General features: G+C 37.4%; 2 protein-coding genes across 2 annotated transcripts in view; both read left to right on the top strand.

Annotated features, from left to right (window-relative positions):
* The first annotated feature begins 3,018 nt into the window (after positions 1–3,018).
* On the top strand, positions 3,019–3,438 carry LOC110028211 (uncharacterized mitochondrial protein AtMg00810-like). Its single transcript, XM_020729965.1, has one exon. The coding sequence runs from the start codon at positions 3,019–3,021 to the stop codon at positions 3,436–3,438; it is 420 nt and encodes a 139-aa protein (XP_020585624.1).
* Positions 3,439–12,301: 8,863 nt separating this feature from the next.
* LOC110028232 overlaps positions 12,302–26,520 on the top strand; it is a 21,060-nt gene continuing 6,841 nt past the window's right edge. Inside the window, exons 1-2 of the mRNA XM_020729991.1 lie at positions 12,302–13,925; positions 14,260–14,449. Of these exons, the coding sequence (XP_020585650.1) occupies positions 12,354–13,925; positions 14,260–14,449 (1,762 nt within the window). The 5' untranslated portion in view covers positions 12,302–12,353. The remainder of the gene's footprint in view (positions 13,926–14,259; positions 14,450–26,520) is intronic.

Below are 26,520 nucleotides of genomic sequence, written 5' to 3'. Positions count from 1 at the left end.
TATTTTGTAAAAGAATATCAATTAGAGATAGATATTCGTGCTCTTCAACAAAACAACATGAGCATCCAAGAATTTTATTCTTCCATGGCTAATCTTTGGGATCAGTTATCACTTACTGAATCTGCAGAATTACGAGCTTTTAAACCATACACTGATCGTAGAGAAGAACAGTGTTTGGTTCAATTTTTTATGGCTCTTCGAGATGATTTTGAAGGGCTTTGTGTAACAATTTTACATCGCAATCCTCTTCCAACAGTTGGCTCGGTGGTTAATGAGCTAGTAGCTGAAGAGATTCGTCTCAAGTCTCAATCTGAGAAAGGGAATACTGAGGAAGGGATCCTCCCCACTCCTAATCCGTCTGTTTTTGCAGCTACTCATAATAAAAACAAATCTCATGGAAATGTTGGTATTGATGAATGTAGTTTTTGTAAGCAAAAAGGGTCATTGGAAAGCTCAATGTCCAAAGTTGTTGAACAAATCACAGCAGACACGACAACTCAATCCGTTGCACCTACGAAGCTTTAAGACTCCAACATCAAATGTTGCAGCAGTTGTTCATTCAACAGACTCTCTTAGTGTTGGACATGCATATTATTCGGGTCTTATAGTAGCCGTGCTTGTTGAGCAGTTTCAAAAGTTTCTTGTCAGACAACCACATGCCATGTCTGCCTCCTCAGATATAGGTTTGCCTTCTAGTTCATCAGGTACATCTTCTTCCATTTGGATTCTTGACTCTGGAGCCTCTCATCATATGTCATCTGATTTTACATCATTTGTATCCTTACATTTTGCATCATCTGTATTAGTCATGACTGCTGATGACACTCCTATGCCATTAGCAGACACTGGGTCTGTTTGCACACCACATTTATCCTTTTCAAATGTTTACTATATCCCCAATCTTACTTTGAATCTTGTTTCTGTTGGTCAATTGTGTGATTCTGGTTTCTCAGTTTTACTTTCTTTCACCTCTTGTTATGTGCAGGATCTGCAATCCAAGAGGCTGATTGGGACAGGCCATAGGCAAGGTGGAATTTATATTTTGGATGAGCTAAGAGTTCCAGATGTTGTAGCTTCCAGTGTTGACCTGTCATCGTTTCGTTTGAGTTCATCATCTTCTAAATTCTATCTATGGCACTCTCGTCTTGGATATGTCTCTTCCTCTCCTCTAAATTACTTAGCTTTTACAAGAGTTTTGGGCGAGTTAAAAACTAGTGATATTTCTGACTCTTGTGGTTGTAAACTTACTAAATTTTCTGCTTTACCCTTTTCTAAAAGTGTTTCACTTTCTACTGCACCTTTTAACTTGGTTCATTCAGATGTATGGGGTCCTTCACCTGTTGTTACCAAAGGTGGATCTAGATATTATGCCTCGATTATTAATGACTATACTCGTTATTGTTGGATTTATCTTATGAAAAATTGTTCTGAATTTTTTGGTGTTTATAATTTATTTCGTGCATTTGTCAAAACTCAACATAATGTTGTTATTAAGTGTTTTCGATGTGATATGGGAGGTGAATATATCTCTACTAAATTCTTTGAATTACTTGCATCTGATTTGACTTTTCTTCAAACTTCTTGTACTGACACTCCTGAACAAAATGGAGTTGCTGAAAGGAAACATCGTCACATTGTTGAAACAACTCGTTCCCTTCTTTTGTCTGGCTCCGTTCTAAGTGAATTTTAGGGGGAAGCTATTCTTACTGCAGTCTATATTATTAACAGAATTTCATCTTCTGTTATTTCAGGTTTGTCTCCCTTTGAAAAACTATATGGTCATGCTCCTGATTGTCCACTTTGAGAGTTTTTTGTTCTGCTTGCTTTGTTTTTCTTCTTCATGTACAACGTAATAAATTATCTTCGCGTTTGGTAATCTGTGTATTTCTTGGTTATGGTGACGGTCAGAAAATGTTTCATTGTTATGATCTTGACACTCAAAATTTTTTGGTCTCACGTCATGTTGTATTTCTTGAGCATATACAATTTTACTCCATTCATCCTTCTAGTATTTCTTGAGCATATACCATTTTACTCCATTCATCCTTCTTCTCATAGCCTTACAAAGTGTAATTCTATCTCAATTGATCATTTTCACACAAATACAGATAATGAACCTCATCATGTGATTCATCATCCAAATAATTTTGATATTGAGCTTTGTAGGGTTGACACTAGTAGTATCTGCAGATCTCGATGCTCCCCCTATCTCTACTGCTTCCCAAGAGCCTTCTGTGACTGTGGATCCTCCTCTTGCTCGACCCTCAACGTGATCGTAAGTCTACTAAATTGTCAGATTTTGTTTACTCCACTTATTTTACTTATTTTGCTTCTTTTTTAACCTCCATTCACAATTTGTCTGAGTCTTCTTCCTATCAAGAGGTTGGTCTCGATCCTCTTTGGCAGAAAGCTTTCACAGAAGAACTCTTTGCTTTGCACAAGACAGATATTTGAGACCTTATCTCTCTTCCTCCAGGAAAAAGTGTTATTGGTTCTCGTTGGGTGTATAAAATCAAAACAAAGTCTGATGGGTCAGTTGAGCGATATAAAACTCGCTTGGTTGCTAAGGGACTTTCTCAACAGTATGGTCTGAATTATGAAGAAACATTTGCTCATGTTGCCAAAATGACTACTATTCGTACTTTTATTGCAGTCGCATCTATTCATCAGCGACATATCTTTCAAATGGATGTTAAAAATGCATCCTTAAATGGTGATCTTCAAGAGGAAGTTTACATGGTGCGTCCACCAAGTGTCCATCATAATCATGGTGAAGTTTGTAAATTAAAGAAAGCTCTTTACGACCTTAAACAAACTCCTCGAGCTTGGTTTGAAAAGTTTTCGATCGTGATTGCATCGTTTGGTTTTCATTCTAGCTCACATGACACTGCCTTATTTCTCAAGAGTACTTCCCATTGCCGTATCATACTCTCTCTATATGTTGATGACATGATTATTACTGGGGATGATGATAATGGGATTGTAGAGTTAAAATTATAATCAGCTCAATAGTTTGAGATGAAAGATTTGGGTACTCTTCGATATTTTTTGGGGATTGAAGTGGGTCATTCTCCTAGAGGTTATCTTCTTTTCCAATCTAAGTATATTGGCACCATCCTCGAACAAGCTCGTCTCACTGATACTCGGACAACTGTTACTCTTGAGCTTAATGTTCATTATACCTCTTCTGATGGTGTTCCTTTGTCTGATCCCACTTTGGATCATACACTTGTTGGCAGCTTGGTATATCTTACCATCACTAGGCCTGATATTTTTTATGCAGTACATGTTGTTAGTCAGTGTGTTGCCTCTCCTACTACAGTTCATTGGGCAGCTGTTCTTCGCATTCTTCGTTATCTTCGGGGCACTCAATTTCAGAGTCTTCTTTTTCCCACATCTTCTTCCTTGGAATTACTTGCCTACTCAGATGCTGATTGAGGTGGTGATTCCACCAATCGTAAGTCTACCACATGATTTTGTAATTTTCTACGAGATTCTCTCATTTCTTGGAAGATTAAGAAGCAAGTTGTTGTCTCTTGCTCCTCTCCGAAGTTGAGTATTGTGCCATGACATCCACTATTGCAGAAATTTTTTGGCTGCGCTGGTTACTTGCTGATATGGGCGTCTCTTTCTCTAGCGCAACTCCTATGTATTGTGATAACAAAAGTGCTATACAAATTGCCCGGAACTCAGTCTTTCATGATTGAGATTGATTGTCATTTCACTCGCTGTCACTTTCAACATGACACCATCACCTTATCCTAAATTTTTTCATCCATGCAACTTGCTGACGTGTTTACAAAATCGCATTCCACTCAACACTTTTGTTTTTGACTAGTAAACTCTTGATGATTCCCCTTGATGCATCGTGAGCTTGAGGGGGGATGTTAGATGTTATGGTTTTGTATTTCTACTATTTTCCCCTACTTAAGGGTAGTTTAGAATTTTTACTTATATATATATATATATATATATATATATAATTTAGAAGATTGACAGGCATATCACTTAATTTCTATTTATTTACATAAGGTAATTGAGATATTGGAAACCCTAGTTAGTTTTCTTTGTCTCTTCTCTTTCTCTTCTCTTCTCAATTTTGCAATTGTTAACAATGCTTACAATAGGTTATCCAACTCTGTGAAAGAGATCAGATCAAATCCCCTTAGCATTGGTCAAGCTTTGATTTGGGAACTACAAAGTTTATGCTTAAAGATTTGTTGATTAAACTTATGCAGATTTTCTATGTTCTAGTTTCGGGCAACGTCTTTCTATTATGATTTGTAAGTTTAAAATTCTCTGGCTTGATCATGGTCAAAACTGCATAAGGTCTGTCCCAGATGGGTGAGAAGCTAATTGGATTGGGGGCCATTCCTACTACCTCAATACTTTGTAGAAGTCTCCCAAAGAGATGGGACATGATTTTACCTTTCGATGGGAGTGGAGAATTGCTCTTTGCTAGTATGAGGTAGTTCTTAGCATGTCCATGTCACGAGTCTTTGGGTGAAAATCTAGGCTGTATCTAAGTTTTTCTTCAATGTTCCTAGGATCGAATGTCTATACTCCAAGGCTATAGGATTTTGATATTGATAACTTTAGAGCTTAGAATTTTGATAGATTGGGATTAAGGCCTTTGTCCTGAAACATAAATTGTAAGAAATCTTACATGGCAGTGTTCTTGAAGCAATGCGATAGGCTGAAAGAATGTTAGGGAGTTTCTTATTCCATTATCCCCTGAGCCTTTCTAAGGTGTATTTTTAACCCTTTTAGTATAGTTTGATTAGTGGCATCTATATATTCATTTGTTGGAGGATGTATGGGCTAAAACTATGTCGTAGTTGGATGTGGAGTTCTTTGCAAAAAAAGTGAAAAATTTTCAAGTGATTTTAGTTTCATTATGTATAATAATCTTTTTAGGGATGCTGAAGGGATAGATTATATTTTTTCAAATGAATTGCTTACTATTGGTCTCCACATTTTTGTCATGTGGTTCTGATTCCACTCATTTAATAAAGCAATCAATAGACAATATGATAGTTGTTTGTTGTCCAATAACAATAAGAATAGGTTCCATAATATTGATTCCCCAATGAGGGAATGGTCTGGGGCTTTAGTAATGAAAGTTCATTGGTGTCGTTTGGCTGAGTGAGTGCATCTGATAATTAGTATGTTTTTATGTAATGTTAAATGCACCATGGTTCATTGCGGGTTAGTAGAATCCTTGCTGTTTCATAAACTTAAGGACGAGTTACTTTCCCTTTAAGTGCTCTCCACAAATTCTAGAATGGTCATATCCCAGTGCATAATCAATTTTTGATGGTGGGGGGCATTTAAGTTATGGTCCAATAAATGATATTTTATACAACTCTTTTCTAATAATAATAAAATTTGTTGCTTATTTTCTGATGTACTGTCAGCACATACATATCTTTGTAATGTTCCATTTTGTAAGAAAAGAGTGGATGCAACCATCTTAAGAGGATTTATTTGACTCATCAATGGATTGTATTTACTAAGAGCCTTGGGTGCTAGGAAACTATCTCCTCAATGGAACTCCTCTTAAATAGATCTCCAGTACATAAAGAAGCGAGCTTGGATTGGGCAACCACCCAAGTATTTTGTTTCTTAATTATTGAATAATTAATTTAAAGTATCTCAATACGAGGAAGAAGTGACTTCACCATGCATAGATAATGCACTAGTTTCGGGTTGTAGACATCAAAGTACCCTTCTACTTGAGAAAGCATAAGTTGAGAGTCAATATAAATCATCAAGTTTTGGACTCCGCAATTGATGACAAGCCTCTCTGTGGTCAAGGCCTCATAGCCAATGACATTATTTGTTGTGTGGATTTTCAAGGAAAACACATACTCCAAAATATGTTTTTGTAGGGAGATTATCATGATTATAGCTTCAGTGAGAGAGCTTCTGAAAGTCCTATAAACACATAAATTTCATTGAGGTTTCATCAGAGGGAGGTTTGGTAAGTCAATAGAGGCCAAAATGGTACAAATCTAACAACTACTTGTGATTTATTATTTATCTTAGGTAAAAAGCAGATTTCAAACTCTCTTAACTCTACTTCACTGTATATTTAATTAATCATCTAGTTGCCTTCAACTTTTTTGTGATATGACTTTTAATGGTATTTCAAACTAAATGAATTTTGATATGACTTAAAGCATGCTTAATTTTCTTTCTCTTTTGCACCTATTTATGGATGAAATTACACTTTAAAGAAAAGTTATTTCATAGTTTTATTACAGATACAACAAGTAGGAGAACTGGAACGAAGTGGAGAAGAAATGAAGTGAAACAGAGACGACGTAGAGCAAATTGGGAGATTCAACAGATTGGCGCCAGTCATTAGGCGCCAAGGCACTACACCCAAGCTCCTTGGCGCCACTTACTTGGGCACCTAGGCACTAGAACCCGGCCAACCAAACTGAGAGCTTGGTGCCTAGGCGCTAGAACTGTTTGGGGCAGTTCTGCAGTTTTCTCCACATGATTCGGGGAGTTTATTTGGTTCATATAGGGGGTTCCATGGAGCGTTTTTGTTGATTTTGGAAGGGCTGAACTCTTCATAACATTGGGGAGAAGTTCTTGTGAAGCCTAGGGCAAGAATTTTGTTGCAGTAGGCAAGTTTCTTTTTATTTGTCTTTAGAGTTGGTGAGGAACTTATGTGTGATTGTAAGCGAAGAACTCAACATTACAGAAGGTATTTGGAGATCCTTTATCAAGTAGTTTCATCACTTTTTCAGGGAAATGCTAAGCATTTTGTTCTATTTGCATTATTTTTAAACACAATTCTAGTGGATTTGCTTTGCTTAAAAGGATGACTTGTATTGTTTCCTTTATGCATTGTGAGTAGTTCCTTCTTACCTTTCTATTGTGATGAATATGTAGGTGGTGTAGGATTATAAGATGCTTTTAGAATTGGTTTTACATATTTAATGTGATGAATATTCTTACATGCTTAATTTACTTTTCATTCTGGCCAAATAATTAATTAAAACATTTTGTGATTCATAATGACTCAGGAGAGCTTTGAAGAGCGATTAGGGTATTTACATTGATCTAGTGGGTAAAAGAAAAGTAGTTCATTGGGCACTGCAAATAGATAGGGAAATGATTTTTGATGGGTTATGGGGTTTAAAGAATTAAAACCAGTTTAACTATGTTTCTTTATGCACTTGGGAGAGGTTAAAGAAGAGAACTGCTCTTATATGTCACTAGCCACAATTTTAATTCTAAGTATTCTAATCCTACACACTACTTATATCATTACAACGGAGGGTAGATTTACATCTTGATAATCACCAATTTAAGTAAGTTAAGTAGGTTTTCTGTAGGATTTAACATTTTCAATTGATCACAACTCTGTAGTATTATTTTGTAGATTTTCAACCAAATTTGAGTTCCAAGCTAAAAACTAGTTTTAGTAGACTAAAACTTATCCTAAGGCGTTAACCCCTCACTCCATGTGGGATCGACAATCCGAACTTAAAATTTGATATTCTGTTACGAAACGTATACTTGCGCGAGACCTAAGAGTATTAGAACACCTGACTTAGGGTGGGGTCGATCATTGTGCCTCAAAACTCTTTCCCTCAACAAATGAAATGTTGGTTTTTCCTTTATACACAAAAGAAGAAACATAAGCAACAACATTTTTTATGTTATTATTATCAGAAATAGTCATATCAGATGCATGTTGCGTCTCTACAATAGTGGACCTAACAACAGCAGGAACAAACTCCAAAGTGTTGGCATTGAACACTACACTGGGGGTTCCTATTAATTCCCTGACGAGCTCAACAACCCGCACAATGGAGGGTAAATGCTCTGGCCGAGCAGTTGATTGACGTGTCAAAAGCTCATCTCTAGCTATGACGGCTTCGGGGGTGGGGGGAAGTAGAGAAGTTCTCTCACAACCAGCTCGGATGTCTCATAGATCCGAGCTAGGTGCCCCTCTTCAGAAATAGGACCTTTTCCTCTCAGAGAGGAGATGACCCCACAACTTAGAAAGAAGGCTAGTGGTAGCCTTGTCAATATGTACATCATGCCTGAGGCAGCCTGCACCGACACAAGGAGGGGGAGCCTTTTTGACAATCCTAGTAGGGATGTAGTCCTAAAAACTAGAGAGTATAACAAATGGGTTCTCAGCCAGGGGAATATGGGACTCCATCTGAACTGAAACTGAAACTGAAACAATAAGGGTAGAAACCTACTGTTAAGCCCTGATCAACCTGTTTCGGGTCCTCCGGGCCCTCCAGGCCCTCTTGGCCAACCTAGGAGTAGGATCAACCTTAAAGGTAACTGGGACAACAAGATATGGAATTACAGTAAGGGAAACAACAATAGCAGAAGTGCTGTCAGAAGACTGACCTGCAGAGGCAGGGTGATCCGTGAAAAGACAGACAGACAACCCGACAGGCTGGAGAAGGCTGACGGGCGATGCGATGCATTGCCATCGGACACCAACCTCTTCTCGCAAAAGAGGCAGGCTCGACGCGAGCCACCTTAGTGGGAGTAACTCTGTGGGCACGACTCCTCTTTCTGGGGGGGTGGGGGGCACATAGTAGAAGCCTCATAAGGTATAGGATTACCTCAGGTAATCCTGACAGGTGCTCAACCGAAGGTTATAGTATCTTTGAGAAAACAGAAGGCACTTGGGGATAAGGAAACATAGTTCCACCCAGTAGTAACGATCGTAACAAATCTCTCGCTCATGTCTATGAAACAAAAAGAGACAACGATCAACAAAAAAGAAAAGTCAAGGAAAACAAATCACAAAAAGACAGTACAATAACACCGATACATGAGATTATGCAGCGACTAAAATGCTGAGGGTGAAAAAATGGGAAAAGATTCGTCAAGTTGCTAACCATAACAACTGACACAGACTGAAGACCAAGGTCTCACAAAAAAGCTCAATAAGTGAATCAAGGGAAAGCAACCGGGTCATGATAATGTGAGCGAAATTCCAAATATGGAGAGAGAAAGAGACTATAACTCTAGAACAAATGTGAAACTTCCAGTATGGAGAGAGAGACTCGTCCTCAACGGAGTCACCAAATTCTTTTTTTCTTGGTTCTTTTTAAAACCTCAGAGTCGTCAGCTGTCTATTTATATGTCATCATATATTTTTCTTATTTGAATAAATCTCCCTCCCAGGTCATTATAAATATTTAAATAGGAGAGAAATCGAATAGAAAGGAAATACGATAAGAAATAGACAAAAAAATAAAAAGAAACAAGCTTAAGGCTTATATATGTGTAATTTTTATGTGATGAGTCAAGAATATACATCCAAACATAATCGAATCGAAGCATCTCGAAACAGAACATCCATGAAGATAATCCCTATATAAACCACCCATAACCAGAGAACTAAAAAGAATTTTTTTATTATGGGATCAAGAGTCTCCAAGAGAAACATATCATCTGGTTGATTACAACCTAAAAGTTAATAAAAAATACTCTTGATAAAAGAGTTTTGCTTATATTATTATTAAATTAGAGTATAAGCCATCAAATGATGATTATTTCACCCAGGAGCATCCCACCGCCTCAGGAGCATATACAAAAACACATGGGATAGGGTGACTCCATCAAATCCACAAGTGGACGGCAGCTCACCGATAAACGAGCCCTGGAGAATTAACTTGGTTGAGTTGACAGAAACATTCCTATGCTTCAAAGCTCACCGGTCTGTGATGGCAGAGGATGAATCACTGTATCTCAAATGGGTGACTTGCCTATCGGCAGTAAGGGTTTGTCAATAAGACATAAACAAAGTCGCAAAGGACGACAGGCTCAAAGGGGCTCAACAAAGGAAGGGTAGAATATTCTTAAAAGGTAGAGGTAGCTAGGTCAGGGTACTACGAACCTGTCATCCCAAGCCACTAGGACCCTAAGTCTATCTGGTCGTTACGTTAGTCAACCCAACACGTCAAGAGATCCCTGGTCAGCAATCCGTGAATTGTATAGTTCACGGGGACCTTAGTAGCCCTATGATCAAAAGAATGAAACTCTATCCTATGACTAACAGGTGTAGCTCCAAGTGGTGGGATTTATACCCGCCGAAATGAAAATGATGTTGTAGAAAAGGAAAAGAAATGGAGGTTCAGTTACAAAGCTTGAAACACTCCTCCCAACAAAAGAACTTACACCCGTCTGGGTCGAGAGCCTTCTACCCAAATGTGCTACAATTATCTAAGTAGAAATTCATGCTAGGCCAATCAGGTTGGAGAAGAACGAGGACTTCTCCTTAGGAAATGCAATATGAATGCAATTATCCTCCACAATCCTAAGTGGAGGCCCTAATAAATTTGATGGGGTGATGGCTATGCATGCAGTCGATTTAAAATCCGACCCAAAGGCCATGCAATAAATTAAAAGTGTAAATTTTAAAGTTCTGAATATTTTAATCTTAAAATTTTCATTATCTTGAATATTTTATTATGATTTTTGTAGCAATTTTAGAATTTTAAATCTCAAAGGGACTATATTGCATTTATCGTGACAAACTTCCCAGACAAAAGCACAATCCAAAAAGGGTAAAGCCAATCCGAGCATGCAATCATTCAATAAAGCAAGAAATCAAGCCTAATATAAAAAATAAAACGTTGGTGCCAATGGGTAGGCAACATATCCTAGAAAATAAAAAGAACGATCAGACTCTACATATACATGTTAGTTCTAATGTTATACATAATTATTAAATGCAAATATAAGATAAGAGACACAAGATATTGCTCATGGTCCCCCGTCACGTGGTTCCCACATCAAATGCCTCATAACCCATGCCCGTATATTTCTTCTACTACAAAACTCTCCTAGGTCTCTAAAAGTATATAGGAAAAGGTAAAATGACTCATCTACACAAAAACATGTTAGCACAGAAAGCTATCTACATGCAACGTGTCTGAGCCATACCTGGCGGGAGAAGCTAAGCTGCACCTACAGAAAGGGTTAGTACATAATCATAGTAAAATCAACACTTCACATGAACCTAATAAATCTTGATTTATTAAATTCCTGTGAAAGATATTTTCTTACGTATAAAATAAAAATTAAATTAAATTAATTAATTAAACTTTTTTATGATAAATAAAACATTTAAATCCTATTTTAAAATTATTCATTTTATTCTCAGCTGGGCTGCACATTTAAATTGTGTTTCGAAAATAGAGCCAAAGCAGTCTAGTGTCAGTTCTAAGAAACCGTTCGTTTTGTATATCCTATCTTGCACAAAAAAAAAATGAAGACAACGAACAAATCCTATCTTGTCCCGATCTCACCCAAGTTTGCAAATCGTAATTCTCTCGGCCTTACCAAATCTTTCCATAGGTTCACACATCGATCACAAACATCTTACCAACCATTTTGTCGGACTTACTGATTTGCTGTCAGCGTCTCGTCGGTAGGTATTCGCTGGTGCCTCATTTTTTTTTTCTTCTTCTTTTATCTATAAAACGTGCGAGTAACCAACCATTTTGTCGGACTTACTGATTTGCTGTCAGAGTCTCGTCAGTAGGTACTAGCTGGTGCCTCATTCTTTTTTTTTTTCTTTCTTCTTTTAAAACGTGCGAGTACGGTTAATAATGATGCTGATGATGATGAGCTCTAACTCTAATATATAATACTTTTAGTTTATTGCTCTTGGTGGCATTTTTTTATACATTATGTATTATTAATTCATCATATAGTTTGGATTCTTAAGTGCTGATGATGATGAGCTCTAACTCTAATATATAATATTTTTAGTTTATTCCTCTTGGTGGCATTTTTTTATAGGTTCTGTTTAATTAATTCATCATATAGTTTGGATTCTTAAGCAAAATAAAGTTAGGTGAAAAGATTATTGAAACTAGATTGATATCAAACATTCTGCTGAAATATTGAAACAACATTAAAAGGACAAAAGGAATACGAAAAGAAAAAATACTATAGGATCTGAATTGTTTAAGTTCACATATGATTTATATTTCATAATATATTATTTCATGTCACACATTTTTTAAACAGTCATGGCATCTCCCATTTCACACCCAATTCAACTGTGGTTCAAACTATATTTTGAACTTTGAACCTCTTCCTCTATTCAAAACTTTACATGTTTAAACGTATAAACACTCTATCCATATTCATATAATAATAAAATCCCGTTCATGAAAATTGGTAGACTACCTATCATGTAAAATAATCATTCTTACGAAATAACTTCGAGAGATGCTGGCACAACTCAAACGGTGCACCTGGCCAGCTAACCCTGATGCACTTGACAATCTCTCAAGTTTCTACATCATTCTAGCATGCACTAAAGCCCAGCTCAATAAGTTGGCGATATGTGGTTCCACTCCCTTCGTCTCCCGCTACCATTCCCCTATCCTCCCCGCCCGCCTCCTGCCACCCCTCGTCTCCTCCGTACCACTTCCTCCGCCATGCATTCCCTTCCCACTTCAGCTCACGGTCAAACCCACGAGCACCAGGCCAAGCTCGATCCCCTAAATCAGCGGCAAGCCATTATCTACCACAACCAGACCAAACACTCCCTCACCTCCGGCTATGCTCGCGGCCCTCGCGGCCTTGATTGGGCCAATCAACCCAACCCTTTCCTTCGCTTTCTCTCCTCCCCACTACTACCCCTCCTCCACCTCTCCCCTCAGCCCGGCGACTCCCCTTCATACTACTCCCTCTTTTCACACTCTCCCCCCGCCCCACCGCAGCCCCTCTCTCACTCCACCCTCTCCCGCCTCCTTTACGACTCTCTCTCCCTCTCAGCTTGGAAGACCACCGGCTTCTCTACCTGGTCCCTCCGCGTTAACCCTAGCAGCGGCAACCTCCACCCCACCGAGGCACACGTCCTCTGCCCTCCTCTCCCCCCTCTCTCCACCGAGCCCTTCCTCGCTCACTACTCGCCCAAAGACCACACCCTCGAGCTCCGTGCTTACGTGCCTTCGGACCATGCCCCCATTCCCGATGGCGAATCTTTCTTTTTTCTCGCTCTCTCCTCCATCTTCTGGCGCGAGGCCTGGAAGTACGGCGAGCGCGCCTTCCGCTACTGCAATCACGACATTGGCCACGCGATCGCCGCTGTAGCGATTGCCGCCGCTTCGCTCGGATGGGACGTCCGCCTGCTCGACGGCCTCGGCCATGACGATCTCCATTGCTTTCTTGGTCTGGATTCTGCAAATCCTTCTTCGCCTCAACAGCTTCCTGATCGTCCAGTTCGAGGTCGCTTCCCCTGGATTGAATCCCAGCACCCGGACTGCGTACTCGTCATCTTCCCTTTTGGCAGGCCGCCTGCTATTGAGTATCAATCCCTCAGCGCCGCCTTCTCCGGCTTCTCCTCTCTCAAGTGGATGGGAAAACCTAATTCGCTTAGCAAGGACCATGTATACTGGGACATCATTTACCGCACCGCCGAGGCAGTGAAGAAACCGATCACGGCTGGCGAGGGCTTCTCTGTCAACCCATTACATCCCAGCGCCCTGATATCAGAGAATTTGTATAAGAAAATTTCTGTGCGGGAACTTGTTAGGAAGCGTAGGAGTGCTGTGGATATGGATGGAGTTCAGGTTATGGAACGAAACACTTTTTACCAGATTCTTTTGCATTGTCTTCCATCGGGGCAGTTGGGGCCTGGGGAGAAGCAGGGCAAGCAGTTTGCTCTGCCCTTTAGGACTATGACTTGGGATGCGGAAGTTCATGCTGTATTGTTTGTTCATAGGGTCAAGGATCTGCTGCCTGGACTATTTTTCTTGGTTAGGAATGAAGAGCATTTTGATAGACTGAAGATGGCAATGAACTCGGAGTTTGAGTGGGAAAGACCAGAGGGCTGCCCAGATGGCTTACCTTTGTACAGGCTTGCAACAGGAGACTGTGTTGAACTTGCCAAACAACTGTCTTGTCATCAGGTATTCTGTTTCTCTTATTCATCTGACTTTCTGCAAATTTATATTCAGCTTGGTGCATAATATGGTGCTCTTAAGTGTTCTAACTTTTGATGAGCATGTTGGATGGTACAATAAACTAGAGATGATGAGGAATATCTAAATCATGTTTTGTGAAATTGTTTAAGATCCGTTGGTATTATGCTTAGTGTTGTCATTGGTAGTCTATTCAATGTTGGTTTCACATGGATCATCTAGTCTATGAATTCTATTTCATTCAAAAGATATTTCCTGAATGATTATCACTTATTATTCCTATATAATAGAACTTTTATACAAGCATATCTTTGAAATGCAGGATATTGCAGCAGATGGGTGTTTTAGCCTCGGCATGGTTGCTCATTTTGAACCAGTTTTACGTGAAAAAAATGCGTGGATGTATCCTCGTCTATTCTGGGAAACAGGAGTTCTTGGTCAGATTTTGTATCTTGAAGCTCATGCAGTTGGCATATCAGCCACTGGAATTGGATGCTACTTTGACGATGACGGTATGAATTTCTTATGCTTTAATGTTGATTATGGTAATATACATTTATGCTGTGCATTTACTAGGGATTATTGGATTGCTGAATATAGTATTGTACAGCTTTTGAATATAATATTGTACAGCTTATTATCATCGGCATGTTTCAAGTGTTCTTGAATCGGGAGAGCTGAGTGTAGAAATTAAAATATTGTGAGGGAAAACCTTTAGAATGTGCTTCAAGATTGGTGAAGATCTTACTAACAGAACCTCAAGTTCCCAAAAGAGTCATATAGAAATCCAACTTCAACTCACAAAAATCCCGCAACGAAGACGTCATTTTAAGCCTCAAACTGCCTAAATGTGGTTACTAACTCCAGGGCATCACGATTGGGCACCGTGGTGTCCCCTCCTAGTGTTGGGTGTTGACCTCCTGACGCTGGGGTGTCGAACACTCTATTTTTGGACCTATACATGAACTTGGGTTGGGCGTTGCGGCACCCACCCTTTTTTGGTGCTGGAGTGTTGAGTGCTCTGGTTCCAACCGCTAGGCATTGCAGCTCCCTTCAACCTAATACAGGGAGTCACAACCCCATACCCTCAGAGCAAACTCACCGTTTATCTTGATCGGAGAAACTGAGAGCTTTGAGTGACGAATTGGTCAACACATGCACAGCATCACTTGGAGATTGATTGCAATTAATTCTGCTCCAAGACTATAACATCTTCATAGTAATTGATCGTAATGTGACTCGACCACATTTCAACCTACCTGAACTCCAACTGAAGCCAAGAATAGCTTCCTCAACTATTATGGTCTTAGTCAATATGTCTATAGGATTCTAAGCTTTTTATCTTCTTGAAAGATAATTGACAATCTTCTACGAGTGAATATATGAAATAATACCTTAGCTAAATGCACTTTGCCTTGGCATGAAATGCAATGTTCTTTGCTAGATGAATGACACACACTATCATTTCATTGTGAAATTTTTATTCCTTTGCTCATTTTTAAGTTATGTCATAAAATTCTAGAGCCAAATCATTAATCTGTTGTAATATGAAAATACAACTTACTATTATTTTCCTCAAAGTGAAGATATAACATGTACTTTTTCTTTCATCAATATCTTCTGCCATATTTGAATTTACATATCCCTGTAGATTAATCTTTGGTGCTTCTAAACCAAAGTGTCTTATTGACTTTTCTTAAGTATTTGAGAATCCACTTTATCGCCTCAATAATATTTTTCTAGATTAATATTGTTCCCAATGACCACTTCTATTGCATGTGTAATTTCTAGTCTTGTATATGAAGCCCTTGTCATAGCTATTTACTCTATTTCAGATTTAGGCGATTCTTCTTTAGATAGTTTAAGGTGACTATCTGAGACATTACAAATTAATTTTATTTCACTCCTGTTGAATTTGTGTAGAGCCTTCTTATCGTATTCTACCTGAAACAACTTCAATATACATGTACTATTGTAACTACTGATTTTCATACCATGGATTTTCTTGGTTGGACATATATATTTTATTTCAAATTTCCTTGATAACTGCTCATTCAAATATTTTATCTTCTTCATATCTGCTCCTGCAATCAACATGTCATCTACATACAAAAGAAACACAATATAATAATTATCAAAATGTTTAATGAAACAACAATTATCTTCCTGACACTTTGTGTATGCACTGTCTAACATAAACACGTCAATTCTTCTATACCACTGTTTTGGTATCTGCTTTGAACCGTAAATGCTCTTTTTTAGTTTACTGATTTTGTCTTCTTTTCCTAGAATTTTATATCCTTGTGGTTGCACCATATACAATTCTTCTTCTAAGACTTCATATAAGAAGATTGTCTTTTCATCCATTTGCCAAAATGCAAATTTTTCTCTGCTACTAAGCTCAACATAACTCGAGTAGTTGTTATCTTCACTACAAGAGAAATATCTCATAATAGTCGACTTTTTTTGGTGAAATTTCTTCACAACAAACATCGCCTTGTAGTGCTTGCTTCCATCTAATTTTTCTTTCAGCTTGTAAATTCACTTATTGTGCAATTATTTTTATGTCATCTGGTAGTTTTGCCAATTCTCATATCTAATTTGTTATTAGTGAATGCATCTCGTTATCCATGGCTCTCTCACTCCTTTAAGTTTTCAACTTAACTGGTCTCATCATAGCACTCTAGTTCACCATTATTAGTCAACAATAGATATTACAAAAGAGAATGCATCTGTATCGGTCATGTGATTTGTTGAACCTTCTAACTTCAGTAGCAAGTGTGAGAAACTACCGTGCTTCATCAGATTGAGCACATTTCTTTTCTCCATCTTTCTGATCACTTCAGTCTTCTATTTAAACATTTTTGAAAGAGTTTTAAAAAGTAACTAATGTACAATCCTGAGTTATATTTTTGTCCTCATACATCTTATTTTATTAAAAGTGACATCTATGTTCCTAATAAAATTTTTAGTCTCAGAATTTATAACTAAATTCATTTAAGTTATATCCAATCAAAGTGCACTTCAGAGATTTTGAATCAAACTTAATCATGGATCCTACATCAACTTGAATAAATGTTGAACAACTAAATACTTTAAGGTGAGATAAATTTGCCTCTTTGCCCCTCCAAACTTCTTCGGATAAAGGTACCGACTGATCACAATTGATTAGATAAACTGTAGTGTTCGCTGCTTCTGTCCAAAACTTCTTTGGCAAGTCTGCATGCAATATCATACGCTTGACATGTTTTGTGATGATTATATTTATGTGTTCAATAATATCATATTGTTACTTTGTCATTGGAACAATGAATTCATGTCTACTTTCTTTTAACATAAAATAACACATGAATCTCTGATCATGATACTCAACATCATTATTTGATGAGACAATTCAACCTCAAACTTATCTCATTCTCGACCATGAATTTCCACTTCTTAAACATATTAACTATTTCAAATTTATGTATCCAAAATCACACTCATACTTTTTTGGTGTGATCAACAATGAAAGTGAAAAAATATAGAGAACTTCCATTAGACTAAACTAGAATAGGACCTCATACATCAATTTACACTAACTCCAGCATTTTAAACTTCATCTTTGACCCATTTTTAGAGAAAGTAACATTCTTTTGCTTTTTATAAACACAATCTTCACATAAATCTAAATCTATAGACTTTAAACTCTAAAATATATTTTTAGAAAATAAGGACTTCATACGTTTCTCACTCATATCGCTAAGCCTGCAGTGCGAAAGACCTGCATCAATTTTTATTTCAGTTATTTTAATGGTTTCAGACATTTCATTGATCAGATGAATTGTATCTTTAATGTTTCCTCGAGATATCACCATTGCACATTTAGCCACCTTCCACGAATCATATGTGAAAGTGGTCACATACCTTGACCTTATAAGTTGACTCACATAAATTAGATTTTTGTTTAAACATATAATTTCTCTACTTCATTTAGTTTTTAGACTGATCCATTTGACAACTTTATATCTACATCACATTTTCAATAATATTGCAAGCCTTGTTATCTCCTAAATACACATTTTCTAGATCCTAATGTAGTTTTTGAACAACAATAAAAGAGGCACCTGAATCTACTATCCACCATTCAATATTATCCAGGAACAAATTAAGAGAGCCATCTTAGATTTTAATGATAGAAACATTTATAGAAAATTTTCTATTTGAATCTCTACCACCAATCTTCTTCAGAGTTTTGCAGCCCTTTTTAAAGTGATATTTCTTCCCGCATTTACAACATTCACCTCTGGCTTTTTCTTTCCCTGACCTGGACTTTCTTATCTTGGACTTAAATCTTTCTTTGCTTATGTTTCTAACCAAATTCCTTTCTCTAGCTTCAACATTCAAAGCAGAACTTGAAATTTCACTACTCGTCTTCTTTCAAATTTCTTCATTAAACATTAACCACACAATATCATCAAAGTTTAACTTCATATTACTGAATAATTACTCACCCGAGTAACTAGTCTATCGCATCTGTCGCAATGAAGATGAGAGTAACAGTGCTCTTATTTGATCATAAAATTTGATGCTAATAGAATAGAACTGGTTTATCATAGTGTTGAAGTTATTCAAGTGTTCAGTCCCTGAATTGCCATCTTTCATCTTCATATTGAATAGCAACCTCTTCATCAAAAAGAATCTGTTTGAAGCCGAAAGCTTCTCATACATTCTTGTTAGTACAACCACTACTTCAACAATAGAGCAATAGTCTTCAGTCTTCTCATTCACAATGTTGAAAGCAACATATGAGGAAAGTGAAATTCATATCAAACCTAGTGTTGTTCCATTAAGAACTTTTCATTCTTCCAGAGTCATCGATTCCGGCTTCTTAGTAATTTCATCCAGTAGCAAATATGGTTTGTTCTGAAATAAGAAATCTATAATTTGTATTTTCCAAAAAACAAAGTTCGAATCATTGAACTTCTCAACCTTGTACATCTCTTCATTGGCCATTCCTCACACTCAAACTAAAAAACTTTAGGAATCCCTCTCTTATACCACCTGTTGGGAAAGATGCGAAAATCAATTCAATAGATCCGAAATAAAACTTAAAAAAGAAGCGCACAAAACAATAAATCAAAAAAAAATATGAGAAGTAAGATTTAATTTGGAAAAAACCCATCAACGAGAAAAAATCATGGAGCCACATCACACCAAGAAATTTGCAATAAAAAATGAGGACAATCATACGCAGTACAACACTCAAGCCTCTCAAAACTTTTGAAACTCAATAACACTCCTTCCTCTCCTTTGCATAAGAGGAAATCTCAAAATTCCACTTAAGTGCACACCAATTCCACAACAAAGACGTGATTTTAAGCTTTGAACTGCCCAAATACGGTTACTAGTGCTGGGGTGTCACGATTGGGTGCTAACCTCCGGGCGTTGGAGTGTCGAGCGCTTTGTTTCTGGACATATATATGGACCTTGGTTGGGCGTTGTAGCACCCCCCACTGGCACTAAAGCATCAAGCAATCTGGTTCCAAGCACCGAGGCGCTGCGGTGCCTGGTGCAGAAAAAATTTTTTTGGGGCAGCCCCTCAAACCCAACACGGTGGCCACCCCCGTACCCCTCGAGCTAACGCACCGTCAAGCTCGATCGTTGAAACTGAGAGCGTTGAGTGACCAGTTGATCAACAAAATTATACTCCACATCATAACCAGTGTTACCCTAGCAAACTTATTAGCAAGCTGCCAGTTAGAACTTGAAAGTCTCGTAGGATTACAGTCAGGTGGTCACTTGAGACTCACACATGATTAAGATCAACTTGATGAGGAATTCTGCTAAAATATTATTCATGTGAAATGACTTTGGGAGTCATTCCCATTGAATCATTTGGGTTGCAGTAACTAGCCCCTTTGTACTGACATGCATTTCTGGTGGCCGAATCATCAAAAAGGAGATAATAACTAGCGTTGGCAACATACTCAACTATAGTGGTCTTTGCTCCATAAAATACAATGGAGTAAGAACTCTTGATTTTCTCATTTCGTTGAAGCTAAGTTCTTTGTTATTGCGAAGTGGCAGCAACTTGTCCCGTTATAGATTATTGATATTGGGAATTGTCAAACTACTTTCTTGGTGAGCGTTGAGAAGACATCTTCCTATACATACACAAAAGTTGAGTGCATAATCATGTGGAACATGTCCTTCATAACTGCTGAGTCATACGAACACTTGTTGGACCAAATGCCATGTGTTTCCATTATTAGAAATACCTATTTCCAATAAGATCCCTTATTTTGAGAGAAGGGTGACATTATGCGGGTGTTCATGTTATTGTATCTTACATAATATTTTTTGGAAGAATAATAGATCTAGTGGATCTATCTCTTTTCTTTGTGTTAGGCTAGTGATAAAACTTTGAGAAAAAACCAAATGAAGATTATAAAATAACCACTAAACTTCTCGAACACAAGACACAAGTTTTTGTGAGCTTCACCATCATCCATGACCTCATAGAGATCAAATATTTCACAAAGTTTTAAAAGAGGTGCATGGATAGATATTGTATTTCATATAATTAAAGATAATGATATCACTTTATCTGTGCTAATGGTTGATATGAAACGTTATTATTTGTTGTGAAGCAAGGGTATCACTTGGAGAATAAGATGTTGCTGCTTCTCCATCTTTTCTTCTATATTATAATGGCTTCTTCCTTTCTTCCTTCTGCTGATCTTCTTTTCTTGTTTAGTTTTTCTGTTTCTAAATGTGGGAATGTTTTACAAAAGATGTTGCTGCTTCTCCATCTTTTCTTCTATATTGTAATGGCTTCTTCCTTTCTTCCTTCTCCTGATCTTCTTTTCTTGTTTAGTGTTTCTGTTTCTAAATGTGGGAATGTTTTACATGTAACGATTACACAGGCTTATATGGGAAAGCTTATCATTTAACATTAATGAGTAATTACTATTGAACCCATTTTTTAGTGACCATTGTAGACTTTTGTGGCATCATATATTTAGTATTTTATAATAACCTTTATTTAATATTTTTTTATTGCTAAAGTGAGTTATTATTTTCTATAATAAAAAAAATATATCATTTAGACCAGCAGGATTGAAACAAAACTAAAGTAAATAGTCTGTATGTATGTAAACACACACACAACTAGCACATTGAATACAATTGAACAAAACTCAACTTATTTTTAGTTCATTTAAATATAAGTTCAAACTCTCTGTTTAAGCATGATGTTGACCTCATTTTTTAGGTCATTTCTTTTTCCTTAGGGTCTTAGGATCTAGCTCTAGGAGTTCCTATTGATCGACTTAGAAAACTAGAATTGGTACCCACCCATTTTTAGAAATTCTATCCACTTCATATTTTTCTCTGATGTCTAACATTTATGGCACAAGACCATCTTTTTATGAACGAGCGGTTATGGGCTATTTTGTGAAAACTCAAGGGAAAAGTTCCTAATATGACTCCAAGCCATAGGAAAACATCGTCACGACTTTTTCGTCACATACACACCAAATGCACAAAATTCACAGAATTGTCGTCTTATGAACGAGCGGTTATGGACTATTTTGTGAAGACTCATGGGAAAAGTTCCTAATAGGACTCCAAGCCATAGGAAAACATCGTCACGACTTTTTCGTCACATACACACCAAATGCACAAAATTCACAAAATTACACGAAATCAAACTTCAATTAAACCCAGAGGACGGGTGAAAATGCGAACTTCTCCGGATAACCTCCGACAACAAAATGGACCGCGCCAACGCGTTCGGGACACCAATTTTAATAGGAAATGACACCCATATTGCCATATTTTCGACACGAGAAGATTGACACGTAAATCGATGAATTCGTCAAAATGACCTCCGACTGCGAAATGGACCGCGCTAGCGCGTCCTAAATGTCAAAATTACCCAAAATAGACATCCATTTTCGATATGCCATGACGCACGAATAAAAGGGGCAGATCAAATTTTATTTTTCAAATATTTGATATTTTTATAACTTTATCACTTATTATAATTTAATTTAAACCCTAATCTCTGTTTCCCTTTCTCCCGCACGATTAAACTCTCCATTCGATCAGTCTTGCGCTCGGCTCGTCTCCCTCTCATCCGTGCCCTAGCTCCTCCAATCGGCCGCACCAAAGCCGATCGGGCGGCCGAGCCCAATCTTCTTCTCCCGCGTTTCCTCTGCCATCCGCGCACGCGGCTTGCCTCCTCAAGCTCTGCTCGACCGCGCGGCTCGCATGTTGGCATATGCCGCGTGGTCAATCCCTTTTTCTCGAGGTTGCCTCCTCCTCACTAAATGCGATCCTTCCTCTCCCGATACCTCATTCGACCGCTCCAATAGAGGTAAAATGACCCCTTTCCCCTTAACCTGTGGTTATAGAACCCCATTTGGGGGAGGATCTAAGGTTGGCCGAAATTTCTGAGAGTGGGGAGGTGCTGCCAAAATCTCTTCTAATTTCATTCTTACTTGTTCTTTTCATCCTCTGTGGCTTGGGGGTTGTTGAAAGTTTCTGGAGAAAAAGGAGAGTGGCTTTGGGGTGCTGTTCGAAAGGTTGTTTTCCTTATTCTTTACTTTGGGAGGTCTTAGGGAAGAAAACTCTGCTAACATCTTATCCAAAATTTGATTTTTTTGTGCTGGAGCGTGGAGCATTTGTTGGTGGTTGTTTCCCGAATCTTTTAGGAAGAGGATTTCTTTGGAAGGCTTTTTGTTGGATCCGCCTTACTTTTTTTTTGCTTTAAGTTTGCATAAAGAAAATGTATTCTTCTCCTATCCTCTATGTTGCACTATTTCGGATGGCATGGAATATGGAAGCATGACTTCGTTTATTTTGAAATTTAGGCATTGATACATGTTAGATTCAGTGAAAAGAAAGCATGTTTATGCTTATATTTTATTTACTCTTGCTGCCCCTCATCAGAATATGTGTGGGAAATAATTTTTTTTTATATGTGCTTGAAAATATACTTGGGGAGCTTATTCTTGCCTCTATTGTTGCCCCTTGTTAGAATACATGCTGGAAATTGTTTTGTGAGTTGGAAAAGAAAGTATGTTTGGGGCTCATATTGTGCTTCTCTTGCTGACCCCCTTGCTAAAATACATGCTGGAAATTGCATTTTACTTAGCTTATTTGATATGTTCGGTTTGGCTCTTTTGGGACTGAACTCATGCTGAAATTCTTTGATACTTCAGTTCAAATATATGCTGTAATTCATTTCGATGCTTTGGGATGTTGGTTTTAAGGACCAACTTGATTTTATCAGTTTCCTGTTACCTGTCCCTGTTCGAAGCATATGCAGGATGTAAATTTTGGGTTCTAAAATTTTGTGGAACCTGGCTCTTGGTGGTTCTGTTTCGACCCATTTGATGGGCTTGAATCTGGTTTATTTTGGATTAACTATTAGCTGGAAATATTATTATTTGTTTACCCTTATGCTGAGCTCAATTTTTTAATGTTTTGGGCTCAATTTACCTCCCTATAGGGGGCTCGATTATGACTTTATGGAATCTAATTTTTTTTTTATGGCCTTGTTTTAGCTCATTTAGTGGGATCGAATTTACCTTCTTTTTGGATTAAATGTTGGCTGTAAATGCTTTCACTTGTTTTGCCTCTTTACTGAGCTCGGGTTTAGCCCCTATGCTGCTTGGTTTTGCCCCCTGTGCTGGGCTCAGTTTCCCCCTTTCTTTGGCTCGGTCTGGGCTTCTTTTTAGTGACTTATGTTGGCTGAAATCCCTTGTTGTTTTGGAACATTCCTTGGGCTTAGCTTGCCCATGTGCTGGACTCGGTTTGCCCTTTTTCTGGATTTGGTTTGGGCTCTTTTTTCGATGATTTATATTGTCTGAAGTCTCTTATTGTTTTGGACTATTTCTAGGTTCGGCTTGCCCTTTTATTGGGCTCGAGTTGCCCCTTTTTCTGGCTCTACCCGTAAGCTTGTTTGGGGCTAATTTAATGATTGTTTGGGAGCTTTTAAACTGCTAGGTTTGCTGTAGCAAAATTGTAGGAAGCTGTTGTTGGCTGTAGGAAGTTCAAAATTGCTGTTTGGAGCAGTTTGAAAGCTTAAAAGTGTCATTAATTGCTGTAGTTAGCTGTTTGGGTGTTGTAATTACTGTTTGCACTGAGGTAGTTGGTGATTGGGCCCATATAGCTTTAAGTTTAACTTGTGATTTCTTGGTGGAATGGATTGAACTAGTAGTTGTTTCTCTCTATTACCTTGGACACTTATATGGATAAGTTCATGTTTATGACATATGATGAAAAGAAAAGAGTTTTTGCATAAAAATGGAGTTGAATGGAATTAGTATTGGTATAGCTTTTGGAAATTTGGAAATTCATTCTCTATGGATTATTCTCTTTTGCCTTATAACATATGACAAATTCTTGAAACTTTATTTTAAGAAATTGTAAACTTGGTATAAATTGAATTCATGAGGGATTTGGAAATGCAGAAGATTGACATTTGGAAAGGATATCCTTCTCGGTATTGATCCGATCATTTTCTTTTTAACGAATTTAAACGTTTTAGACCGATACATTCATGATTTCATTTTAAGCTTCACTGATTTGACTTGGTTTTAAAATAGATCAGTCTCATTTTCGTTCGTTTTGTTTTTCTTTTTTTTTTACGGTGAAGTTAAAAATGGAAATTTCCGATTTAATTATATTCAGAAATGATTCATAGTCTTAAGGGAAATATGAGAGAAAGAGAAAGGGAGAGTAGATTAAAAATGAAATTCAGTTCTTTGAGGTGATAAAATCTAAGGAAGAGATATGATAGCAAACCATATACTGTTCCTTTTTTTCATATAAAAGATAAAATTGTAAATTGGAAGAATAGTTGAGGGTTGGAAGAGAGTGAGAGTTTAGATAACGTTTAGGGATATAGATTGAAAGATCAGTAGACTTGCATTTGGGTCCCTAAGTTTTAAATCAACTTAAATCCAACTATCCTAACTAGGATTGAAGCATATTCCACAACCCTTTTGCTAAAACTATCGGTTCACTCCTTAGTTTTTTAGGAGCCTGATAGGGAGTTAAGCTTGATCTAAAAGATGTTCGAGGATTAGTTGAGGGACACTTAATTGAGGTTAGACACTTTAAAACACTTCAGACCCAAATTAAAGTATAGGCTTCCTAGGTCTTAGGAGCACACCTTGAGAGAGTTCATTCTTTTAATGTTTAAATGATCATAAGAAGCCAGAACACTAGACACGAGTGTGCACTAGATTGTGGTTCATGACTGATTTAATTAAATCAAATAATGAAATTCTTACTTTAACTTGATCAAAACTGAAACCCAATGCTCCGGAATTTGAGTTTGTCTTACACTCAAATCCTCCCGGCAATTGGGGACATTCCCAATATCGCATATAAATCTCCTATTTTTGGTCCTTTATATGTGATATTGTATTTTATTTTATTTGTTTGTCTTTTTCCTACGATTTACCTGTTTCTCTGAAGTCTTTTTCAGGTCATATTTTCTCTTTTTTACATAGCGCATAATAGCTAAACTTAAAGAAGCAACGAGCCTCCCAGGTGTATAGGTTTGATTTACATTACAGTATTTTCTTTTATAAGCATGCTACTGTCATTCTTCTTTATTGTACAGTACATTGTTGTTTTTCTTTCACATTGTATGTTTTACTGCTTAGTTTTTACACTATGCCTTAGATTAGGATAACTTAGTGGTTAGGTGCATTTTCAAAACCAAAACTGAATCAGGAGGTGCTACTACGAAGAGCTTGGAGCGAACATTGTGGGCAGCACGACGAGGAACAACTTCAAGGTGGATCAGCAAAACACATCGCATAAACATTTTCACAACGCTATACACTTTTCTTAGTTTAAATAACAATCCATAGGACTTTGAGGTAGTTTGTCTAACGCAATGTAAACTCACATATCACTTTTAGGCTTTTTGCACAACTCTGTTGAGCAATTATAAATCCTAACACTTTAGGATTCCGAGGTTACCGTGCGGTACGGTGTAAATCCTCCTATCTTTTTAGGCTATTTGCACAGTCTGATATTGTGTAAACATAAGTCCTAACTCCTAAATAATTTGCAGGATTGAAATATCAAATTAAATCATTTCAAAGACATAAAGTCAAATAATAGGATAGCTGGGAGTTCACCGGGGTTTCCCCGGATTCATGATATCCCCTATTTTTCTTCATTTTGGATTCCTTAAATAATTGTTTCTATTTTGATTCATTCTCAGTTGATTTTCCCATGTCCAATCGTGAAAACCTAAACTTTGAAATCTTGAAGGCAAAATCACCTGATCTTAATCAAGAGTTTTCTTAAGTAATTTTGGTTATTTAAGATGTAATTAACTATAGGGGTTTGCCTCTATATGGAACCTGGAACCCAGTAAGATGTAATTAACTATAGGGGTTTGCCTCTATATTGAACCTGGAACCCAGATAAAACAAACCCTATCTAATTTTTTTTATGTTAGGTGGGGGGACTTGTTGGACTTTTTATAAAATATTTCACAGATCAAAACGGATGTCATAAATTTTTTAGTCTAGGTGATTGAATCCCTATTACAAGTGATATATTTATT

Source organism: Phalaenopsis equestris, unplaced genomic scaffold (genome assembly GCF_001263595.1).
Source record: "Phalaenopsis equestris unplaced genomic scaffold, ASM126359v1 Scaffold000504, whole genome shotgun sequence".
NCBI lineage: Eukaryota > Viridiplantae > Streptophyta > Magnoliopsida > Asparagales > Orchidaceae > Phalaenopsis > Phalaenopsis equestris.
Note: the sequence above shows the minus strand (reverse complement) of the source record. Positions and strands in the feature narration are given on the sequence as shown.